Source organism: Dunckerocampus dactyliophorus, chromosome 7 (genome assembly GCF_027744805.1).
Source record: "Dunckerocampus dactyliophorus isolate RoL2022-P2 chromosome 7, RoL_Ddac_1.1, whole genome shotgun sequence".
NCBI lineage: Eukaryota > Metazoa > Chordata > Actinopteri > Syngnathiformes > Syngnathidae > Dunckerocampus > Dunckerocampus dactyliophorus.
The window spans coordinates 30,458,161-30,478,052 of record NC_072825.1 but is presented as its reverse complement, the minus strand read 5'-3'; the positions used below and the strand labels follow the sequence as shown (position 1 = coordinate 30,478,052).

The following is a 19,892-nucleotide window of genomic DNA, read 5'->3' as shown; positions in this document are numbered from 1 at the left end:
AAGCGCATGCAGAGGTAGATAAAGCTGCTGGAGGCTGCCCACTCGTGATACTTCAAATGCAGATCCTGCCGTCTTGTGGACCACATGGTCATTTATTAACAACACAACAATGCAGCAATAGAACCTATATGTTACTATACTGTTTGTTTACTATACTATATACTATATGTATATACTATATCTACAGTATATACTATATGTTTTTTTCCCCTTTCTTGAGCACTCCAAGTCATTATTTCACTTTAAAAAATACTTCCAATAACTTTTATAAGCTTCCCTCCAATTTAACACCTCATCCTCTGTGAAGTTTAGCAAATAAATGTATTCTTCTGCCTTGTGAGGCATACCCTTAGTGACTTAAGTCACCAAATATGGTTCCCTCCGAAAGGAAGGTATCACAGAGAGCAGTGTTTCCCAAAGTCCCCAGTGTGAGGCGCTCTCACCTCCTCCCACTGGTGGATGTATCGTATGAGTCTGGAGAGGCGAAGCAGACGCAGCAAACTGAGGATTTTGGTGAAGCGGACGATGCGCAGCGCCCTGGCCGTCCTGTACACCTCAGAGTCCAGACTGTCCACCATCAAGAAGATGTAGTCCACCGGGATGGACGACACAAAGTCGACGAGGAACCAGCTCTTCAGGTAGTTCTGGCGGATGGCCCTGGAACACACGACAGCACACAAAGGCTCAGCGACATTCCACGTCTGCCAGGCCAAGCTTTATGGATGTGATGGCTGCATCGGCCTGGCAGGTCATTAATATTCATCAGGCCACGGCTGGAGCGTGAACAAAAGGTCTTCTTCTGCTGGCTCCTCGTCACCTTTTCATATCTCTCACATGGGCTTGTTTGAAGCAGAAGACCAGAAGAGCACATTTCCATTCATGGCTATTCATATTCCACACACTGCCAGCAACACTCACCTGGGGTCCAGCAATATCTCCGTGCTGTCCTCCTTCACGATGCCGGTGCGGAAGTTGAGAACCAGATCGACCATGAAGAGCGTATCAGAGACCACGTTGAAGATGATCCACGACGCCGTGTTCTCGTCTCGGAAGAAGGTGATGCCCACTGGGAGGATGATGAGGTTGCCCATCATCAGCAGCAACATTAGCAGGTCCCAGTAGAACCTGCATGGCCACCACATTTTACACATAAATACCATTACTCTTCATTATATGACTTTTAGAAGTTTAAGTCGACCACCCGTTTATGTTGACGAGCCACCCTGGTCCACCGTGTTCTTCTTATTACTCAGAAGTGCCTGCTAAAGTCCACGTCGACATACATGGTCGCCCATTCTCCTTGTGTCTCTGACTGTGTCATCGCTAGCTTGCTTGCTAGCTTGCTTGCTAGCTTGCTTGCTTGCTAGCTTGCCAATGAATTTTCGGTTTGAAGGAGGAGGACTGCAACTGTGGAATACGCGTGAGTGACTTAATAATTTCTTGTGTCCGACCTGTAGGTTGTTCATTAAAAGTCAAACCAAGGTTTGAACTTTTTTTGAGAGTGTTTCAACAAGAGAGAAATGTGAGAAAATGTTAATGCCTGTCTGAGTAAAGTGTATAAAGTGTACGGCGATAAACGAGGGAACACTAATCAAGTACAGTAATACCTCGCATAACATAAACCTCCTTTTACGTAAATTCCACTTTATGTAAAGTTTTTGCATCGTATTACAGAAGAAAGTCCATATAACATAAAGCGTCAAGTCAGTGCAAGTTTGTTTTTTTTCAGTCAACTTTATGAATGCCTCAAGTCGGTGCAAGTTCAGACTAACACTTGGTGACGCCTTCTGGCGCATCACGCTGTCATTGGCTGATTTTTGGGGCACCGCCTACGCTCTCATCTCATTGGCTGATTATCGGAGCACCGCCTACGCTATCATCTCATTGGCTGATTATCGGGGCACCGCCTACGCTATCATCTCATTGGCTGAGTTATCCAGCACATACGTGAGTTTGTGTGAGAGACAGGCTTGTCCCTTCAAACTCCTTCCTCTTCGTAGTCCCCCTGAAACTAACTTAAACAATTAAGTTAAGTTACAAATTATAAAGTTTTGCACACAGCATTATCGTGTAGTGCGTGTGCGTTTGTCTGTGAGACCAGCTGACTCTTAGACTCTTTGAGTCGCGTTTCGACTCAGGCTAGTCCTCCTCCTCCTTCCTGCCTCCACTTGTGCTCCTGATCAAGACATCTCGTGAACGGTAGGATTGTTTTTGTTTTTCAGTTTTATTCATTTACAGTAATCTTATTTATTACCTTATTTTATATTGGAATGTTACTCTACTATGTTTATGCAAATGTTTTCTTATATTCTCCCACCATATTTGGTGGCCAAAGGGGTGAGTTTGGGAAGATCTTGGAACGAATTAGGCTATTTACATGTATTTTACGCTTTGTATAACATAAAAACCCTATAACATAAAGGTTCTCGGAACGGATTATTTACGCTGTAGGGGCGTCTACTGTAATTAGAAAAACATATTTTTGCTTGGTTGAAGAGCAATAATAAATACACAAGATAAAATAAAACATTTCTCTCAATAAGGAAAGACCATTCGGTTAAATTTTTTTGATATTGAACCGTTGTATTTCTTAAATTGATATTGTGCATCGGAGCTTGGGTCTGATGGACTACATGATGGTGCTGTTGTAGATGAATTTATCCATCCCAGACTGGAGCTGTTTACTGGAAAAGGAGGTCTTTACTAAGACTAAATGACATATTACATTCTGTTAATAGCAGAGCATTTATAAATCCTAAACTTAGACAGGCTGACTAGAAATAAGACAAATCTTCTTTATGAGAGTTTTTGTAGTGTTCAAAGTCAAATGAAGACACCTTCTGGAGTGGAACACACGACTCGCAACCAAGTGAGTGAGACACGCACTTCCTCGTTACACAGCATTACACAGTATTGACTAGAAATAAGAAATAAGGCTGACTAGAAATAAGACAAATGTTCTTTATGAGAGTTTTTGCAGTGTTCAAAGTCAAATGAAGACACCTTCTGGAGTGGAACACACGACTCGTAACTAAGTGAGTGAGACACGCACTTCCTTGTTCCATTACACAGTATTGTCTGCTAGAAATCAGCAGCTACTGACTAGTGAGCTTTCATGTTTTTATTTTGCATCTTAACTCACAGCACTGTGTTTTTGCAGATGAAATAAACCCTGTAGGAAGTCACGTTGCCGTCGTAATAAACTGCCACAAATTCAACAGTAGTCATAATTAAGAGAACGCTAGCCCTCCACACGGCTAACGTTATTAAGGTACATTCATCTTAATCGCACTGATTTGCGCTACGATAATTTGACCTTGTCTCGGATCTTCCGCTCCATTGGTGAGGAGATGATGCAACATATAAGATGTGCGGTTGTGGTATGTAAGTGCCGCGTTACAACGGATACAAGTCACGTTGTTCAACTTGCGGTTTAGCCACATTTTCTGTCTGTTTTTTTTTTTACATTTTTTTTTCCATCTCTTTCGTCGCCTTTCTCTCACCTCTTCAATCTTCCCGCACCATCAAACATTCGCTTCCTTCTTCGTGCTTGCGTGGGTGATGTAAGCGATTCCTCGAGGCAGAAAAAAAATCCTTCATTATTTGTCGTAATGGAGTTCCTCCATTTATTTGCGGAATCGTTGCACCCCAATATGCACATCCAGATTAGTGTCGGTTAGTGTCATCAATCCGTTCCAGAAGGCCCAGCTCTAACCGAAACGTACTCTAACCACATAATAAGTAATGTAAATACAATGAATCCGCTCCAAGAAGCCAAAAATGTGAACACAAAACACGTTTTTATAGTTTTACATGCAGAAAACAATTGGAAATGCATACAACACAGCACAAGAAAGTTGCAAGTGGCGGCATTTTGATAAAGAAGGTGGTGATCTCGCTGCCAAGTCGTATCTTTGTCAACAAGCACGTCTTCAATGCAAGTAAAAGCAACCTTAGATGTTCATTTATCCCTTTCACTCCTCACTTATATGCATTTAGACTTACTGTATTGTAAAACTATCAAAACGTGTTTGGTGTTAACACTTATGAGACTTGTGGCGTAACTGTGTTAGTTAGCAAGGAACTACGGAGTCAACAAAAAAGTTGTAATTTTATGACAATGACCTCAAAATATTGTGAGAAAAATGTCCAAAAATTATGAGAATCAAATCGTAACGTTACAAGAAAAAAGTCATCATGTTGTGAGAATAGCGTTGTCATATTGGGGAAAAAAAGTCATCATTTCAGGACAATAAAGTCTGAATCCAGTCGTCCTTTACTGCATCGCTGCTCTAACATTGCGCCCTCACTCTATGGCAGTTTGACCAATATTAATTAATAAATGCTCGCTATTTTGTGGTGGAATATAGCCTATTGTTAGTATAAAAAAGGCATATTTAGATAAATTGTAAGTACTCTTGGCACATACAACTACAAGACATTCAGAAGACGTGATATGTACCAGCCACTGGTGTGAGTTGTGGCCGACAGCAGCTCCTGTGTGAATGTTGACCGCATAAAGTATGTGTTCTCCGCTTGTGAATAAAGCGACTGAAGAGCCTCTCCTTAACCAAAAACAGCGACATTATATATTCTACACTGGTCACTCGTCAGTAACATTACATTGATGAGACAATAGCCACTGCAGGACGAACGCTAGCATTGATAACGTGTGAGTTTATGTTACGTCTCATTCACGTCTAAGATGTCTTATTTTTATTAATATGTCAACTATATCGGGTAATAGGAATGTAAAGGTGACTGTAGGGGTGTTATTTGATGTGTGGAGGGCTCTAATAATGATAAAAACTACAAAAATATTCCATTTAGACTTAATGAATCCTACTTCATGGAAAACGTCGCAGAGACCTGACCTTGGAGCCAATTAACTGCGATAAACGAGGGATTACTGTATTGTGAGAAAAATGAGAACAGAGCCACAAAATTACAAAAAAAAGTCACAATTTTACAAGAAAAAGTTGTAATGTTACCATAACAGAGGAAAAAATGTTTGCAGGAATACATTCAGAATATTATGAGAATACGTTTTGGAAAATAAAGTAATATTACAAGTGACATTCACCAAAGTCAATTATTCTCCTGGTTTTTTTGGTCATCCTCTTAATGAGCAACCTGTATTAACATAAATGAGGATGAGAATGAATGAGAATAAAGTCACAACATTATGAAAAGACCCTACTTACAGCATGCGGAACAAAGTTGTAGTGTTATATTGTACAATAAAGTTGGAGGACCGCAGAGGACAGCAGAGACATGATCAGGAACCTCGGGCAGCCTCATCTCTGTCGCATGCATGTGTGCATGTGTGTGTGCATGTGCGCATGTGTGCATGTGTGCATGTGTGCGCGCACGTGTGTGTTGGGGCGGTCTGACATAGTGACGTAACCCTGTCATAAAAATGTGGGGACGCTGCAATGTTGAAAGCGATTAAAGGATGACAGAGGAGACGAGCCAATCATCTAGAGACGACTTCTGTCCTCCTTCGGTCTCTCTCCCCCAATCCCCTTCATCCATCGCCTTAACCCATATCAATGACTTGCCACCACTCACATCCTCCCTCTCTCTCACACACACACACACACACACACACACACACACACACACACACACATACACACACACACACACATACACACACTCCCTTTCCCAGAGTACACTCAAGCTCTGTGGTCGATCGCTATTGAGCTCTAATTTGGTAACACAACCTCATGGTTGGACCACTGGACTGATGAAGATGAAGTATGACTCATCACCCCCCCCCCCCCCCCCCCCCCCACACACACACACACACACACACTTTCTCCTGTAAGGCTTTTACTACAGCAATGCAAGGAAGGAATCATTGTGCCGCTGTTGTCATAGCGATGCCCTAGCTTCACTCCTGACCTTGACAGGACCTTTGTTAAGTGGCTCGTTAAGGTGGTCGTCAGCTACGTGACATGGAAATGATTTTGTCCGCCTGTCACAACCACAACACACATCCTGTCCCATCCTGTCACACTTGTAAATAATAATGTGTAAATACGTCTTTGGTATTGAATGAGTTAATCATAAAAAGTTAGAAGCTTTTGGACAGCTGAGTAGTTTGATGAGCTTTAGGTAAGTACAGGTGTGTGTCATGTGCACAGCAGTGGAAGCTCAGGGAGGCTTTTCTAATGATTTCAAGATTGAAGAGTTTTATTGTCATATGCACAGTCAAACAGGTGGTTCTACTATGCAATGAAATTCTTGTTGTGTTCATTCTCCCAAGAAAAGAAAGAAAACACAAGAAAATGAATAAGAACAAAAGAAACCAATAATAAATAATAATACAATAAACAATCTTAAATACCAATAAATTAAGCAACAACAACAGAAGAGACATTAATACAAATAAATAATAAAGTGCTATGAGTGTGTGTGTGTTGCGTGCGGCGTGTGTGAGTGCTTCGTTGAGAAGCCTGATGGCCTGTGGGTAAAAGCTGTTTGCCAGCCTTGTGGTCCTGGACTTCAAACTCCTGTAGCGTCTGCCTGACGGTAGGAGTGTGAATAATGAGTGTTGTGGATGTGTGCTGTCCTTGATGAGGTTGTGTGTTCTTCGTAGGACTCTAGTTTTATAAATGTCTTGCAGTGAGGGGAGGGCTGCCCCAACAATGTTCTGTGAGGTCTTGATCACCCGCTGGAGTGCCTTCCTATCACGTGTTGTACAGTTACCGTACCAAACAGTGATGGAGGCGGTAAGGACACTTTCCATAGTGCATCTGTAGAAGCAACTCAGGATTGTGGAGGACATGCCAAATTTCCTCAGTCTTCTCAGGAAGTACAGTCTCCTTTGGGACTTCTTCAGAATTTGTTGGGTGTTGTGAGACCAGGTGAGGTCCTCGCTGATGTGTGTGCCAAGGAACTTGAAGGTTTTCACCCTCTCCACCTCAGTCTCATCAATAAACAGGGGTCTATGCGGTCAACTGTTGACTGCATCATCCGTGGACGGGTTCTGGCGATATGCAAACTGTAGAGGGTCCACAGTTGCCGCCGGGATGCTCTTTTTGATGTGGGTCATGACTATTCTTTCAAAGCACTTCATTACAATAGGAGTGAGTGCTATAGGGCGATAGTCATTCAAGCAGGTCACGTTGCTCTTCTTGGGTACGGGCACTATGGTGGTGGACTTAAAGCAGGTCGGTACAGATGCTTGTGCAAGCGACAGGTTAAATATGTCAGCAAGCACATCAGCTAGCTCTGATGAGCAAACCCGAAGTGCACGTCCTGAGATGTTGTCTGGCCCTGCTGCTTTTCGTGGGTTTGTTTTGTTCAGAACCCTGCGCACATCAGCTGATGTCACCATGAGAGGTGAGTCCTGTGTGCTCAAGTCCAGCCACCCTCTCTGCTCATCAGGGGTAAAACTCATTCAGCTCGTCTGGAAGTGTCGTTTGGCTGGAGCCCCGCCCACATCTGCCGAGGGTCTGAGGTGGAATAGTAGCCCTCCAGCTTCTGTCTGTACTGTCTTTTGGCCTCTCGTATGGACCTCCTCAGGTCATATCTGTCCTTTTTGTAGTCCTCAGCGGTGCCCATGACAAATGCAGACGAACGACCACGTAGCTTAGCCCTTACATCACAGTTCATTCAAGGTTTAAATGAACAATACAGGTCCTGGCACAAAACCCTGTGGGACGCCATGTGCCTGGATTCTTTATTACTAATGGATACAAACAGCAGGCAATTTGACAAATTGGACTGAAAGCATTTGAATGCAGTTCCTTTAATGCCAAGGGCATGTTCTAATCTCTGTGTTGGAATTTGGTGAAGGTACAAGAATAAAGTCAGAATATTGTGAGGAAAAAAAGCATTTATGAGAATCACTGGCATATAATGTTTAAAAAATGCAATTTTAGGTCAATAACATCCGATTTTTACGAGAAAAACATGTTAATTTTACAAGAACCAAGCGTAGGATGCTAACATTAGCATAGCAGCATTTTTTTCCTATTTTCATGGGTAGAGATATCCTGTACATCAACACTCACCACTATCATGCTCGGTGTTATCATGCTAATTTTAGCATGCTAGCAATGCTAGCATGCTAATGTTAGCATACAAGCATTTTTTTCTATTTTCATGGGTAGACATATAGATAGACACTTACCACTATCATGCTAGGTGTTAGCATGCTAACGTTAACATGGCTACCATGCTAATATTAGCATAGTAGCATTTTTAGCATTTTCATGGGTAAACACTTTATGCTGGGTGTTAGCATGGTAACGTTAGCATGTTAGCATGATAACCTAGTTATACATTTTTAGCATTTTCAAAGGTAAGCACTTATACAAACACTTAAACACACTTATAGGTAGACACTTTATGCTAGGTGTTAGCATGCTAACATTAGCACATTAGCATGTTAGCATTGTTAGCATTCCTTAAGTCATTTAAAACCTTCCATGGTATGTTTTCATGGTCGATGAATCTAAATATATAGATAAATAAATGTTGGACTAATATTTATGGTGCAAATCACAATATGGGGGAACTACGGCGCTTGGCAGAGGTTTGCGCTCTCCCAGTTAAGTAATATTAGGAGAAAAAAGCAGTTATGAGATGAAATGCTGCTTAAATGTAATGGTGTAATATTGTGAAATATTATGAAATAGATTCAAAGGAGAAAAAGGTCTTATTTTTTTCAAATTAAAAGTGAAAATATTCAGAGTAAAAGTTGTGCTGTTATGAAAATAAAGTTGCAACAGTGTGAGAACAATTAATTTTACGAGATTAAGTGGGACTTTGATGAGGAAAAAAGCATGAGAATCGATTTCATATAATTGAAAAAAATTACATTTTAGGTCAATACAGTCAGATTTGTACTAGAAAAACTACAAGAATAAAAGAAAAAAGTTATCTTTACATAACATTTTGAGAAAAAAGCTGTTATGAGATCAAATTGTGTAAATTATAATAAATACGAGGTATTTACAACAGTGAAGTTGAAATATGAAGCAAAAATTGCATAATTTCACGAGGACAAAGTCATTATATGAGAAAAAGCAGTTATGAGAATCAAGTTGGAATATTTTGGGGAAAAAATGCAATTTTCCGACATAAAGTTTAAATTCCGTGAGAAAAATGACAACTAATTTTGTCAGAGAAAAACAATAATTTAAAAAAAGTCACAACAAAGTCGAAATACCATGAGAAAAACAAGAACAATTGTTATGACAAAGTCTGAAAAATGTGAAAAATGTACATGATCAGCATTATGCTATATAGAAAAAGCTGATTTGAGAATACTGTAGTAGTCATTTCATGAGAAAAAGCTGAGTATAGATATACAGTGTATAGCAGTGGTCTAGTCCAAGTCCTGACCTGAATCCTATTGAGATGCTGTGGCATGACCTTAAAAAGGAAAAGCCTCCAATGTGGCTGAATGACAACAATTGTGCAAAATTCCTCCCCAGCGCTGGAAGAGACTCATTGCAAGTTATCACAAACGCTTGATTGCAGTTGTTGCTGCTAAGGGGGTAATATTGTTGTAATAAGATCATGTTATGAGAATATCACGGAAAAAGTAGTAACGTCATAAAAATAGAGTCGTAATGTTTAGAGAATAGTTGTAAAAAATGACAAAATGATATTTTTTAGGACTTATGTCATAATACCAGGTTAAGAAAGTTGTACTGTTGCGAGAATATTTCTAAAAGGATGGCTGAATTGGTCTCTGTGAATGTTCTGAACACCTGTTTCCATGCTGGTGTTGCCTTCCCATAGCATACATTATGTTCTACTTCTTTAGATAGCAAAGCAGCCAGGAATGAATCGACGGCGCCTCTGCTGGTTGCAGCCAGGTAGTGCACTCCATTATCAATCAAGTGTTGCAGCTCTCTTTGGAAAACGAAGAAAAAAAACTGGAGCAAAGGAACGCACAAATTGTACGTGGAGTTGCGTGCATGTGTGTGTGTGTGTTGTTAAAGTGCACACAGTCGCTCATTGGAATTGCAAATGCAATCAAAGGTGTTCAGCAGGTGGTCATCCTAGCGGTGTGTTGAACAGGTGAAGCGGTGACCTGCATGGATCTGCTCAGCTGGCGTCACACTCCACATTCACCTCACTGACATCACTGATTCCTTCGTGAGCTGTGATTGCTTCCTGTCTGCCGCCATCATGTCTGGCTCTGCTGTCAACCCTGTCGCGCAAACACACGGACGCATGGATGGCAGGGGTGGAGTTAGCGTAGTACTTTAAACACGCGTACACAATCGCCAAAAGCCAAAGCTTTTTATTTCTCCCGCAAAACATCACCCAAATAAGTCTAATAGAGAGGGGTGTCCAAAGTGCGGCCCGCAGCAGCTATTGGTCTATAGCACATTCTAAAAATAGAATTTAACAAGAAAACTTAAAAATAGCAGTAATTTGACAAGAATAAAGTCAGAATATGAAGAGGAAAAGTTGTAATAGAACAAGAAAAAGTCCTAATTGGACAAGAATAATATTATGAGGAAATATGACGTCATTTTGGTAGAATAAAATTGAAATACTAACTCATTCAATATCAAAGACGTAGTTATTATAAACCTGAATGCCCGATCCGAGCAACGTAGTCATACGTCTTTTTCGTGAGAGGCAAAAAGAGGCGATGACGCAACTCCCCACTAATGCATTTCACTTCAGAGCAACCTTAAGCCATAAAAACGGCCACAAGGTGGCAGACATGCATTTGATAGGAGCTCAGCAGGGATCATGTCGATGGAAAAATCACACATGACAGCAAGGAGGAAGTGAGAGAGTGTAGAGGAGTGTAGCGTGCAAAAGGTTACGCATTGTCGAGAAATTTTAACGCATGCACACACACACACACGCACGCGCGTGCACACTCATTCACACACATAGCTCAGTTCCAAATGTGAAAATTGTAAATAGTTGATGGTCTTATATTTGGAAATAATTTGTTATTGTGATGTAAAACAACCCTTATTGTTGTTTATGTTGGTATAGTTGTTTAGATATTTGAGCTGTCACAAAAGCAAAGTTATGCTTGACATGTATCTTTTCTTGCTTTCTTGCTTTTCTCCCTTTTTTAGTCAGGAACTGATATTTTCCTGAAACTTACCTATGTGCACTAATCATGGTGTCTAATCGGCATCTTGATATGGCACACCTGTCATGTGGGATGGATGATCTCAGCAAAGGAGAAGTGCTCACTATCACACATTTAGACAGACTTGGGAACAATATTTGAGAGAAATGGTGATATTGGGTATGTGGAAAAAGTTTTACATCTTTGAGTTCATCTCATAAAAAATGGGAGCAAAAACCAAAGTGTTGCGTTTATATTTTTGTTGCGTGTAGAAGCGTAGAGCTGAAATATGAAAGAAAAAAACTGTTCTTTTTAAAAAAAATAAAATAAAAGTCATAATATTATGAGAAACAAACAAAACAAAATAAAGCTGTAATTTTTGGAAAATGTTTTTGGGGAAAAAGTTATGATATTATGGGAATACATTCAAAATATTATGGAAATAAAGTTATAATATTACCAGATGAAAATTTATGAGGATTATTTAGGAAGAAAGCTGAAATAGTTCCAAAATGAAATGAAAAAAAGCAAAGTTTACATGAACAATATGCTTTATAAGACAAAGCTGAGATGAAATTTCGTGCTCAAAATGATTCATAGCCTTGCTAATTCTGGGAGTTTTTCATTCAGTGATGAAATGCATGCAGTTTTTCAAGTTTGTGAATCAGTTCTACTGTAGGTGAATAAAAATTGAAATAATGAAAACAATACAAAATTCAAAGGAATCTTCATTTCAGGGGTATTTTATTGATGGATTCCCAAAAAATGCCATGTTCAAAATGATTCATACCCTCGTCCATTGTCTTCCTTCACTAGTCAATAGCATAGCCGTTGTTCTTTATCACTGCTTCGAGACGGTTCTCGTGCGTGTCCACAAGCTTCCTGCGTGTCTCCTGTGGGACGTTGGCCCATTCTTCCTTGGCAAAAGCCTCAAGCTGCGTCAGGCTGGTCAGTTTCCGAGCCATCACTTTGGTCTTCAAGTGATGCCACACGTTTTCGATGGGATGTAGGTCAGGACTTGGACTTGGCCATTCCAGGACGTTGACATCGTTGTCCTTGAAGCATTTCTTCACTCCCTTGGCGGTGTGTTTAGGGTCATTGTCTTGCTGGTACATCCAGTTGTGGCCAAGCTGGGGTTTCTCAGCACATTGCTTCACATTTTGGTCAAGGATCCTGATGTATTCCTCCTTTTTCATGATTCCTTGGACCTTGATGAGACTCCCTGTGATGCTGGAGGAAAAACATCCCCACAGCATGATGTTTCCACCAGCATACTTGACAGTGGGCACCGTGTTCTTTGGCCTGTAGGCTTCTCCTTTCTTCCTCCAGACTTATCAAGCATCCATATGGCCAAATAACCCCAACTTCATCTCATCAGACCACACAATAGTTGACCAAAAGCTGGGATCTTGCTTCAGATGACGTCTAGAACAGGCCAGGCGAGCTTCCAGATGTGTCTTCCTCGGTGCAGGACTTGCTCGATGGTTGACCGTGACACCTTTGTCCCTCCCTGGTCTAGTGTTTTAATTCGGGCCTTGGTTGGTCTGTGGGTTCTTGTTGCAGATTTTCTTGGTAAGTTTGGGCGACACCTTACGCTTCCTGCCACGCCCACTGAGGTTGTTAACAGTGTTGAACCTCTCGTGCTTGTTGATGATGCTCTGAACGCTTGCCACAGGGACCTCATACTGCTTGGAAACGGCCTTGTAACCTTTCCTTCACTGTGGGCGCTTACACGACCCTGATGGAGGTCCTTGCTGAGCTCCTTCTTGACCGTGATGACCAGAAATTGAGAATGACCTGAACACTTTTCCGCTATTGATACTCTTCTGGAAAGAAGTCTTATTTAGTTTTTAGATCAGTGTTTAACATTTGGTCAACAATATTAAGGGTTTTTTAGTTCCACAGTGACACCTTGAGGTAACTACTGGAGAAACATGACCACATTTGGCACATTTTATCTGAAATATTGCCAGGGGTATGAATCATTTTGAACGTGGCATTTTTAGGGAATCCATCAATAAAATACCCACGAAATAAAGATTTCCTTGAATTTTGTATTGTTGTCATTCTTTCCATTGTTGTTCACACAAACTCACACGCAAACTTGAAAAAATGCATTCATTTCATCGTTAAATGAAAAAAATCCCAAGAATTAGCAAGGCTATGAATCCTTTAGAGCACGACTGTATAGAACTTGCTAGCATCTCTACAGTACATGTGTTGCTTTACTAAATATCAAAGTGGCAGCCTTTCCTTTTTCACTACGTGGCCCTCGCTGGTAAAAGTTTGGACACCCCTTGTCTCATGAATCACACGCTTTCATGCAGTACTTCCTCCGCGCTGCAGGGGGCAACAGCGAGCTGTACCCATCAGAATGAAGCAGCAGCAGAAGAGGACGGCTCGCATTTAAATAAATTCGGCGCTATCAACGCTAAAAAAAATGAGAAAAGTAGACACTGGACTTTTAACAGCAACTGGACTACCAAATATGCATTTACCGAAAATGCAGCAGCGGGGAAGCCGATGTGATTGCAAGCACTACTACTGCGTTGTGATGTTTAGACTGAAAGGGCCCCCCCCATTATTTACTCGGGTTGAGCACTTCTTTATTGTATTTATTTATTTTTACATTTTTCCAAGATCAGAAAATGACTCATACTCTCCTATATATACTTATATATGACTTATGTCATATGACTTATAAATGATGTGTTTTTCGCAGTGGCGCCTCACGTGGACCACAGCACGTAGGCCGGAACCTTGCGTAATTTCACAAAATGTGAACGAAATGCTGTCATCGTGAGGAGAAGGAACGTTTGTGTGGGGACTCACGCGTATTTCACTCCTCTGATCGTGTTTTGTCCTGGCGCCGTTAGGCTGTGGCGGTTGAGGGGAGAGGGGCTGCGTTACAACAGTCAGTCCTAACGAGCGTGTGTTTTTTGGAGGTGTAAAACTATGGAGTTGTATTTTGGAGGTAGCTAAGGCTGATATTGAGCCACAACGTGCAATAATTACTGTTGCGTGAGCAGGCACATCGCCGCACGCTGACACTCTGTCTCGCCTTGTCGCTTAACCTGTGAGTGCGAGGCAAGCCGGTGTACGTGTGTGCACTCGTGGTACCTCCGGTCGGGTTTGAGGAAGTGGGCTCCTGGCTGGAGCCTGAGAGTTGCGTGCCTGGGTAGCGGAGAGGCGTACGGGCGTGTTCAGTGGTCTAAATGCACACCTTTTTTTTCTAATATTCTCGCGATCAACCGGCAGTCCTAAAGATTGACTAGTAGCAGGCGATGGACGGGTTGGTGACCCTTGACTTACAGTATTCCAGGCGCCTGACAGCTGCGTAACTTCTGCCTTCTTTTAGCAGTCCTGCAAGAACATTGATTGACAATGATCTACAGCCAATCAGAACACAGAACACAATGGGCGGGTTCTCCCTGAGCCAGCCAGGACTGTTGTGACATACTGGGACGAAATGGACAGTCTCACATGAGTACACCGTGTTCCCTCGCTACGTCGTGATTCACCTTTCGCGGATTCGCTCTTTCGCTGATTTTTTTAGAAGCAATTTTGCTTGTTTTTTTTTAACAGCGTATGAACGCGCATTGTGTTCTGCGTCCTTGTGGTGTATTAGAGCGATGTATCGGTGCTCTGTTGCATGTGTCTGTTATTGTATTTACCACTGCTACCGGTAGAGGGTGCTGTCTACTCATGTGAGAGTTGAAGACTGTCCACTTTGTGGCAGTATGTATACAGCCACAACCCTCCTGATTGGCTAAGGGAGAATCCGCCCATTGTCTTCTGCATTCTGACTGGCTGTAGACCATTGTCCATCAATCTCCTTCATGCAGGACTGCCTGTTTCCTGTTGTATGGTTGCTAGCGGTTCATGGAGGACGAGGAGGAGGAATGTGTTCTAACCAGGATACAAAAAAGCTACATCCTAACGGCACCGGGACAAGCCACGATCTGAGGAGTGAAATACGAGTCACTTAATAATTTCTTGTGTCCAACCTAGTCGGTTGATCATTCAACTTCTAATGAAATTTGAACTTTGAGAGGATTTAAAAGGAGAGAAATACGAGAAAATGTTATTGCTTGTCTGAGAAAAGCGTATAACGCGTATGGTGAGGGGTTTACTGCCTTAAAACATGTATCATCATTGTACAAACATAGCTGGCTACTTCGCAAAGTTCACTCTTTGCAGGCTATTTTGGGAACCTATCCCCCGCGATAAATGAGGGAAGCAGGGTGGCAGTGGTAAATACAATAACAGAAACATACAACAGAGCATCGATGGCTCACTCTAATACACCACAAGGACGCAGAACACAATACGCTGTTAAAAAAACGTGCAAAATTGCACTTTAAAAAATTTGGCGAAAGAGCCAGTCCGCGAAAGGTGAACCGTGATGTAGCGAGGGGAACACTGCATACCCTTGTTCTTCGCAGTGCTACCTGGCTCTCACGGTGCCGAATGAAACGAATGTCCAAAGGTAATCGAGCCCCGGTCTACAGCGTCTATAAACAGCACAGACGTACAAGCTGCTGTGCTGAAGGTCAGTGGTGGGACAAGAAGGTGTAAAGGGGGCTTTAAGAGTAATCTGTCTCTACGCAGACTGCAGGTACTTAAATGAAAAGTTAGATGACTGACTCAATTATGCATCATGCATACTCAACCTGCATAATTTACAACGGCATGCATAATTCATCCAAATCCAATTGTAATCTTGTGATAGGAGTAATTGGAATTATTAACAAGGGAGGTCTGTGTGCGCGAGGACTGAGATTCCAGCCCGGCCTTCCTCTTATATCACCTGAGTGAAGACGGTGCCAGCTGTCGTCAAAATGACAGACAACACAATAGCGGGCCCTGATGAGACGAATGTGGGCCAGGAGCCTTGGGGATCAAGTCCTCCATTGTTGCTCGGTCCGTCTGGAGATTAGGAGCGCCGTCACACCCACACGGAAAGACAGCGGCGGCATGTCCAGGAGAGAATTTCAGCCAGCAGACGGGATAACTTGACATGTAAAAGCCACTTGTTTGTTCTGATCAGAATGAGAGACTCTCTCCTTGAGGGAAAGCCAAAATTAACAACCTCAACAGTCATTTTCTCCTCAGGCGCTGTTGACTCACAGAACAGCTCAGTCCGATCCTCCAACACCGACTGCTGTTTGTTTCCTTCACTCTCTCTGCGTGAAAACACAAAACGCTATCAAATCCAGCAGAGGACCTCTGCCAAGGTCTTCATTTGGATCAGAAACAAATTCATCAACACGAGGAATGCATGACAATTATCTAATACAGTAGAGCTTTTTGTGGGGGTAGGGTCCAGGACCACCAGTGAATACCAATAAAACATGAGAAATTGATCCATCCATCCATTTTCTATACCGCTTATCCTCAGTAGGGTCGTGGGGGTATGCTGGAGCCTATCCCAGTTTACTTCGGGCGAGAGGCGGGGTATGTTATTGCTAATTGCTAATTGTGACTCTGAATTGAATGTATAAAGGTATGAATGTGAGCGTGAGAAGTTGACACTGACATTCTTCTAAGATTCTGGATAAACGTTTGCAATCAAAGTGACAGTTCTGATGAACTAATTAATTCAGCCCTGCCCTCTTCTCTCTTCAATTGCCATTGTTCACGCACACACAATCCAGGTTTCGGCCCTCACAACTTATTAAACACTTGTTCACACCAATGTTTTCCATTAGTCTAAAGAAGTACATCAGCTGGGGGGGTGAAGATGAGCTATTATTGTGCTCATTACAAGTACACCGGCATGGAAGCGGGAGTTCAGAACATTCAGAAAGATATTCTCCCAAAGCAAAAGCAAACGATAGATGTCCATCATGAGTTTTTTCCACGCTTGGACATTGCAGTCGTTTTTGTGTGCTGCTTCCTTGATGACATCCTGGTCCCTAATTTGCATGCGACCACCAGACATCACCAGTGGAGTGAAGAGTATTTTTAACTCCTGCTATCGCACAAGTGGAGACCTGCCAGCGTTGTGTTGCTGCCTAAATCGGACAACTTGTCACCTGCACTTTGTCTCTTACGTAACCCCACACCCACCCCATGCCTGCTCTTCCCGCACCCCCAGCGCCTATTCTTGTGTCATCTTCTGTCTTTTATCCTTTGGCGTGTCACTGCACAATGTCTTAACCTCCCGTTTCTCCCATTCCGCCTCCATTCATCCAAATCACAAATATTGAACTGTATTCATCTGCGAGATTTTCAAACAGCTAAAATCATGCACAAAGCAAACAACAAAAAGCTGCCAATAAAGCAGTTTTTTTACAACAAGAGATGATAATAATGACCTGAATGGGGGGGAAATCTTTATTTGCTTGCATATCAACATGAAGCGTTTGCTAGACAGTATCAGCAAGTGGTCTTCCAAGGTAAATGGAGGATGAAGAGAACCATAATATCCAATTTATCCTGAATTTCTAATCCTATTGGATATGCTGAGTTTATTGATCAATTACACAACTCCTGCATTATATCCAATCTATCCATCATGTATTTATCCATCTCGATGTCATTTTTTTCTATTTGTGTAATCATTTTGTATGACCTTTCAATATTTTCTCCCCCAGTTAGAAAATGGCAGCGTGTTAAATACAGGAAGTGACCAAACTATCAGTAATTGCTGAGACATGGACAAGGTTGGAATAAACTCTGCTTCTTCCTACTGCTTTTTCATTATGCACACCAAGGGAGACTAGTCCATCTTTGCATGGTTACACAAGCAAATGATGTGATGTGGGCTGTTTTGGAACGTGCGTGTCCATACCTGAAGTCGCTGTAGGGGTGTATGATCCATGCACCGGCTGATTTGAGTCGTTCCTGCTCCAAAGCCACCGCTTTGTGGGATCCAAACATGCGCAGGCTGAACTTGTTGACGCCGGGCTGCAGCATGGCTCCAAACTGTCTCTGGATGAAGGTGCTCTGGTTGGAGTTGCTGTAGTCCTCCCCGTCCAGCCCCATGCCGAACCCGCCCAGCGCTGACTGACCAACCATCTCAGGTGTCCCCACCGCCGTGGTGTTGCAAGCCGTGGTGGTGGTGGTCTCCGTGCCGGTGGCCACCACCATCACACCGGTCCCCGTGGAGGAGGACGTGGAGGCCAGGGCGGCGCGGGATGTGGCGAAGCCCACCGAGCGAGGCGGAGGGTGGGCTGTGGAGGAGGTGGGCGGCGGTGGGGGCGGCAGGGGCACAGGGGTGGTCGGTGTGCCCGCCGTGCGAAAGGGAAGGCCGTCCCTGGTGGAGGAGCTCATGATGGAGAGGCGGCGGCCACGGCCCCCTGAGGCTGCATCCCCCCCAAAAGAAGCCTTTTCTCCCTCCAGTGAAGCCTGGGAGAGTCTGTAGCCTGGGGAGGGCAGGCTGCCCTTACTGCGCCTCTTTGAGTCCCCTCCATTACGTCTAGGGAGGCTGTCACCCCCAGACCCAGCTGCACTGCTGGGGGCGGCAACCCCTCCGACCAACCCCTCCATCCTCAGAGGAAGATGAATCTGACAACAAAAAATAAAACTCTAGGTGGTAATATCAGTAGGATAAATATGACATTGAGAAAAGTGATCAGGTCATGGAGGACCCCAAAATGTGGAAACTCCCCTCCCCGCTCCCCAGCCCTCAGTGCCCTTGGGGAAGATAAAAAGGCTCCATTGAAATGATGTGTGACGTCTGTCCTCCCAGATGTTTGCCTATCATTGCTCGTCCTTGAAAGCTCCGCCGGAGGCCCTCCCTCTCCTCTGCACAGCCGCCCTCATCGCGCCGTCACACTGGCACCGGATTCCCGGTCCCCAAAATCAATGAAGATGATGATGATGATAATGATGATGGACGTCCCTCCGGTAACACTCACGCCATTCGGAGGGTGATAAAGACGGACGACAAGGACATTTGATCCGCTGTCAGGGGGTCGTTGGTGGACATGAAGGGCGCACTGAATTAGGCACCCACTCTGCCAGGCGCGGCGCAAAAAGCAACAACGAGCCACCTAAAAGGAGGCATGATGACATCCACGGGTGGGTAAAAGGAGCGTAATGGTGATGACGGGAGGGAAGGCGCGTCTGAAGCGTCGCTCACCCTGACTGGACCTCTTCCTCAAGCGGGATCAGTGGTACCGGAACACGGTCAGGTGCTGGGAAGCTGCAGACCTTCTTGCGTCCCTCATCATCACACGCATGTTCCTACTCGCGCGGACCCTCCGTGACATTGTGTCCACCTGTCGTGACAACGACGATGAGGAGGAGGAGGATGATGTCCTCTTCTTTTGTCTCCAAAGGAAGGTGTCTGACAAAACCAAACAACTTGTTGAGCGGTCAAAGTCGCTGCGCCTTCTTCCACGCTCGCAGGGAAGCAGCCAGGCTTGTGACGTCACGCGTGGATTTTTTTTTTTAACTTCACCTCGCGAGGTTGCAGCCAGTCCCACCCACGCCTAATGATAAACACATAAAAACAGCTATAGACGCGCCCTTTTTAAGGTACGGATTGAATATGTCTATTGTGACGTCACAGTCACAATACCGCCACTTTATCCATTTTACCGGCACGCGCACGCTAGCAGGTGGAGGCGGTGCGTCATCCCCACGCGCTGTGGGGCGTGACCCGCACCAGAAATGACATGATTGTGGCACAAGGACAATGTCAAAACATTTCTAATAAATATAAAATACGGTTATGTTTAGCTGCCATGGTTATGGAACACAAACACTGGATGACTATTTTGCATTAGGGGCAAAGGGAGCAGTGCCCCACCAGAGGGCGCTCTTTGTCTTTCTTTTCATACAGTCGCATGAAAAAATGTGGATGCAGCGATCC

General features: G+C 43.4%; 1 protein-coding gene across 1 annotated transcript in view; it reads right to left on the bottom strand.

Moving 5' to 3' along the window:
* LOC129184764 (potassium/sodium hyperpolarization-activated cyclic nucleotide-gated channel 2) overlaps positions 1-19,614 on the bottom strand; it is a 38,406-nt gene extending 18,792 nt beyond the window's left edge. The window contains exons 1-3 of the mRNA XM_054781038.1: positions 17,865-19,614; positions 919-1,125; positions 444-657 (exon numbers count right to left, since the gene is read on the bottom strand). Coding sequence (XP_054637013.1) covers positions 444-657; positions 919-1,125; positions 17,865-18,562 — 1,119 coding nt within the window. The 5' untranslated portion in view covers positions 18,563-19,614. The remainder of the gene's footprint in view (positions 1-443; positions 658-918; positions 1,126-17,864) is intronic.
* Between the last annotated feature and the right edge of the window lie 278 nt (positions 19,615-19,892).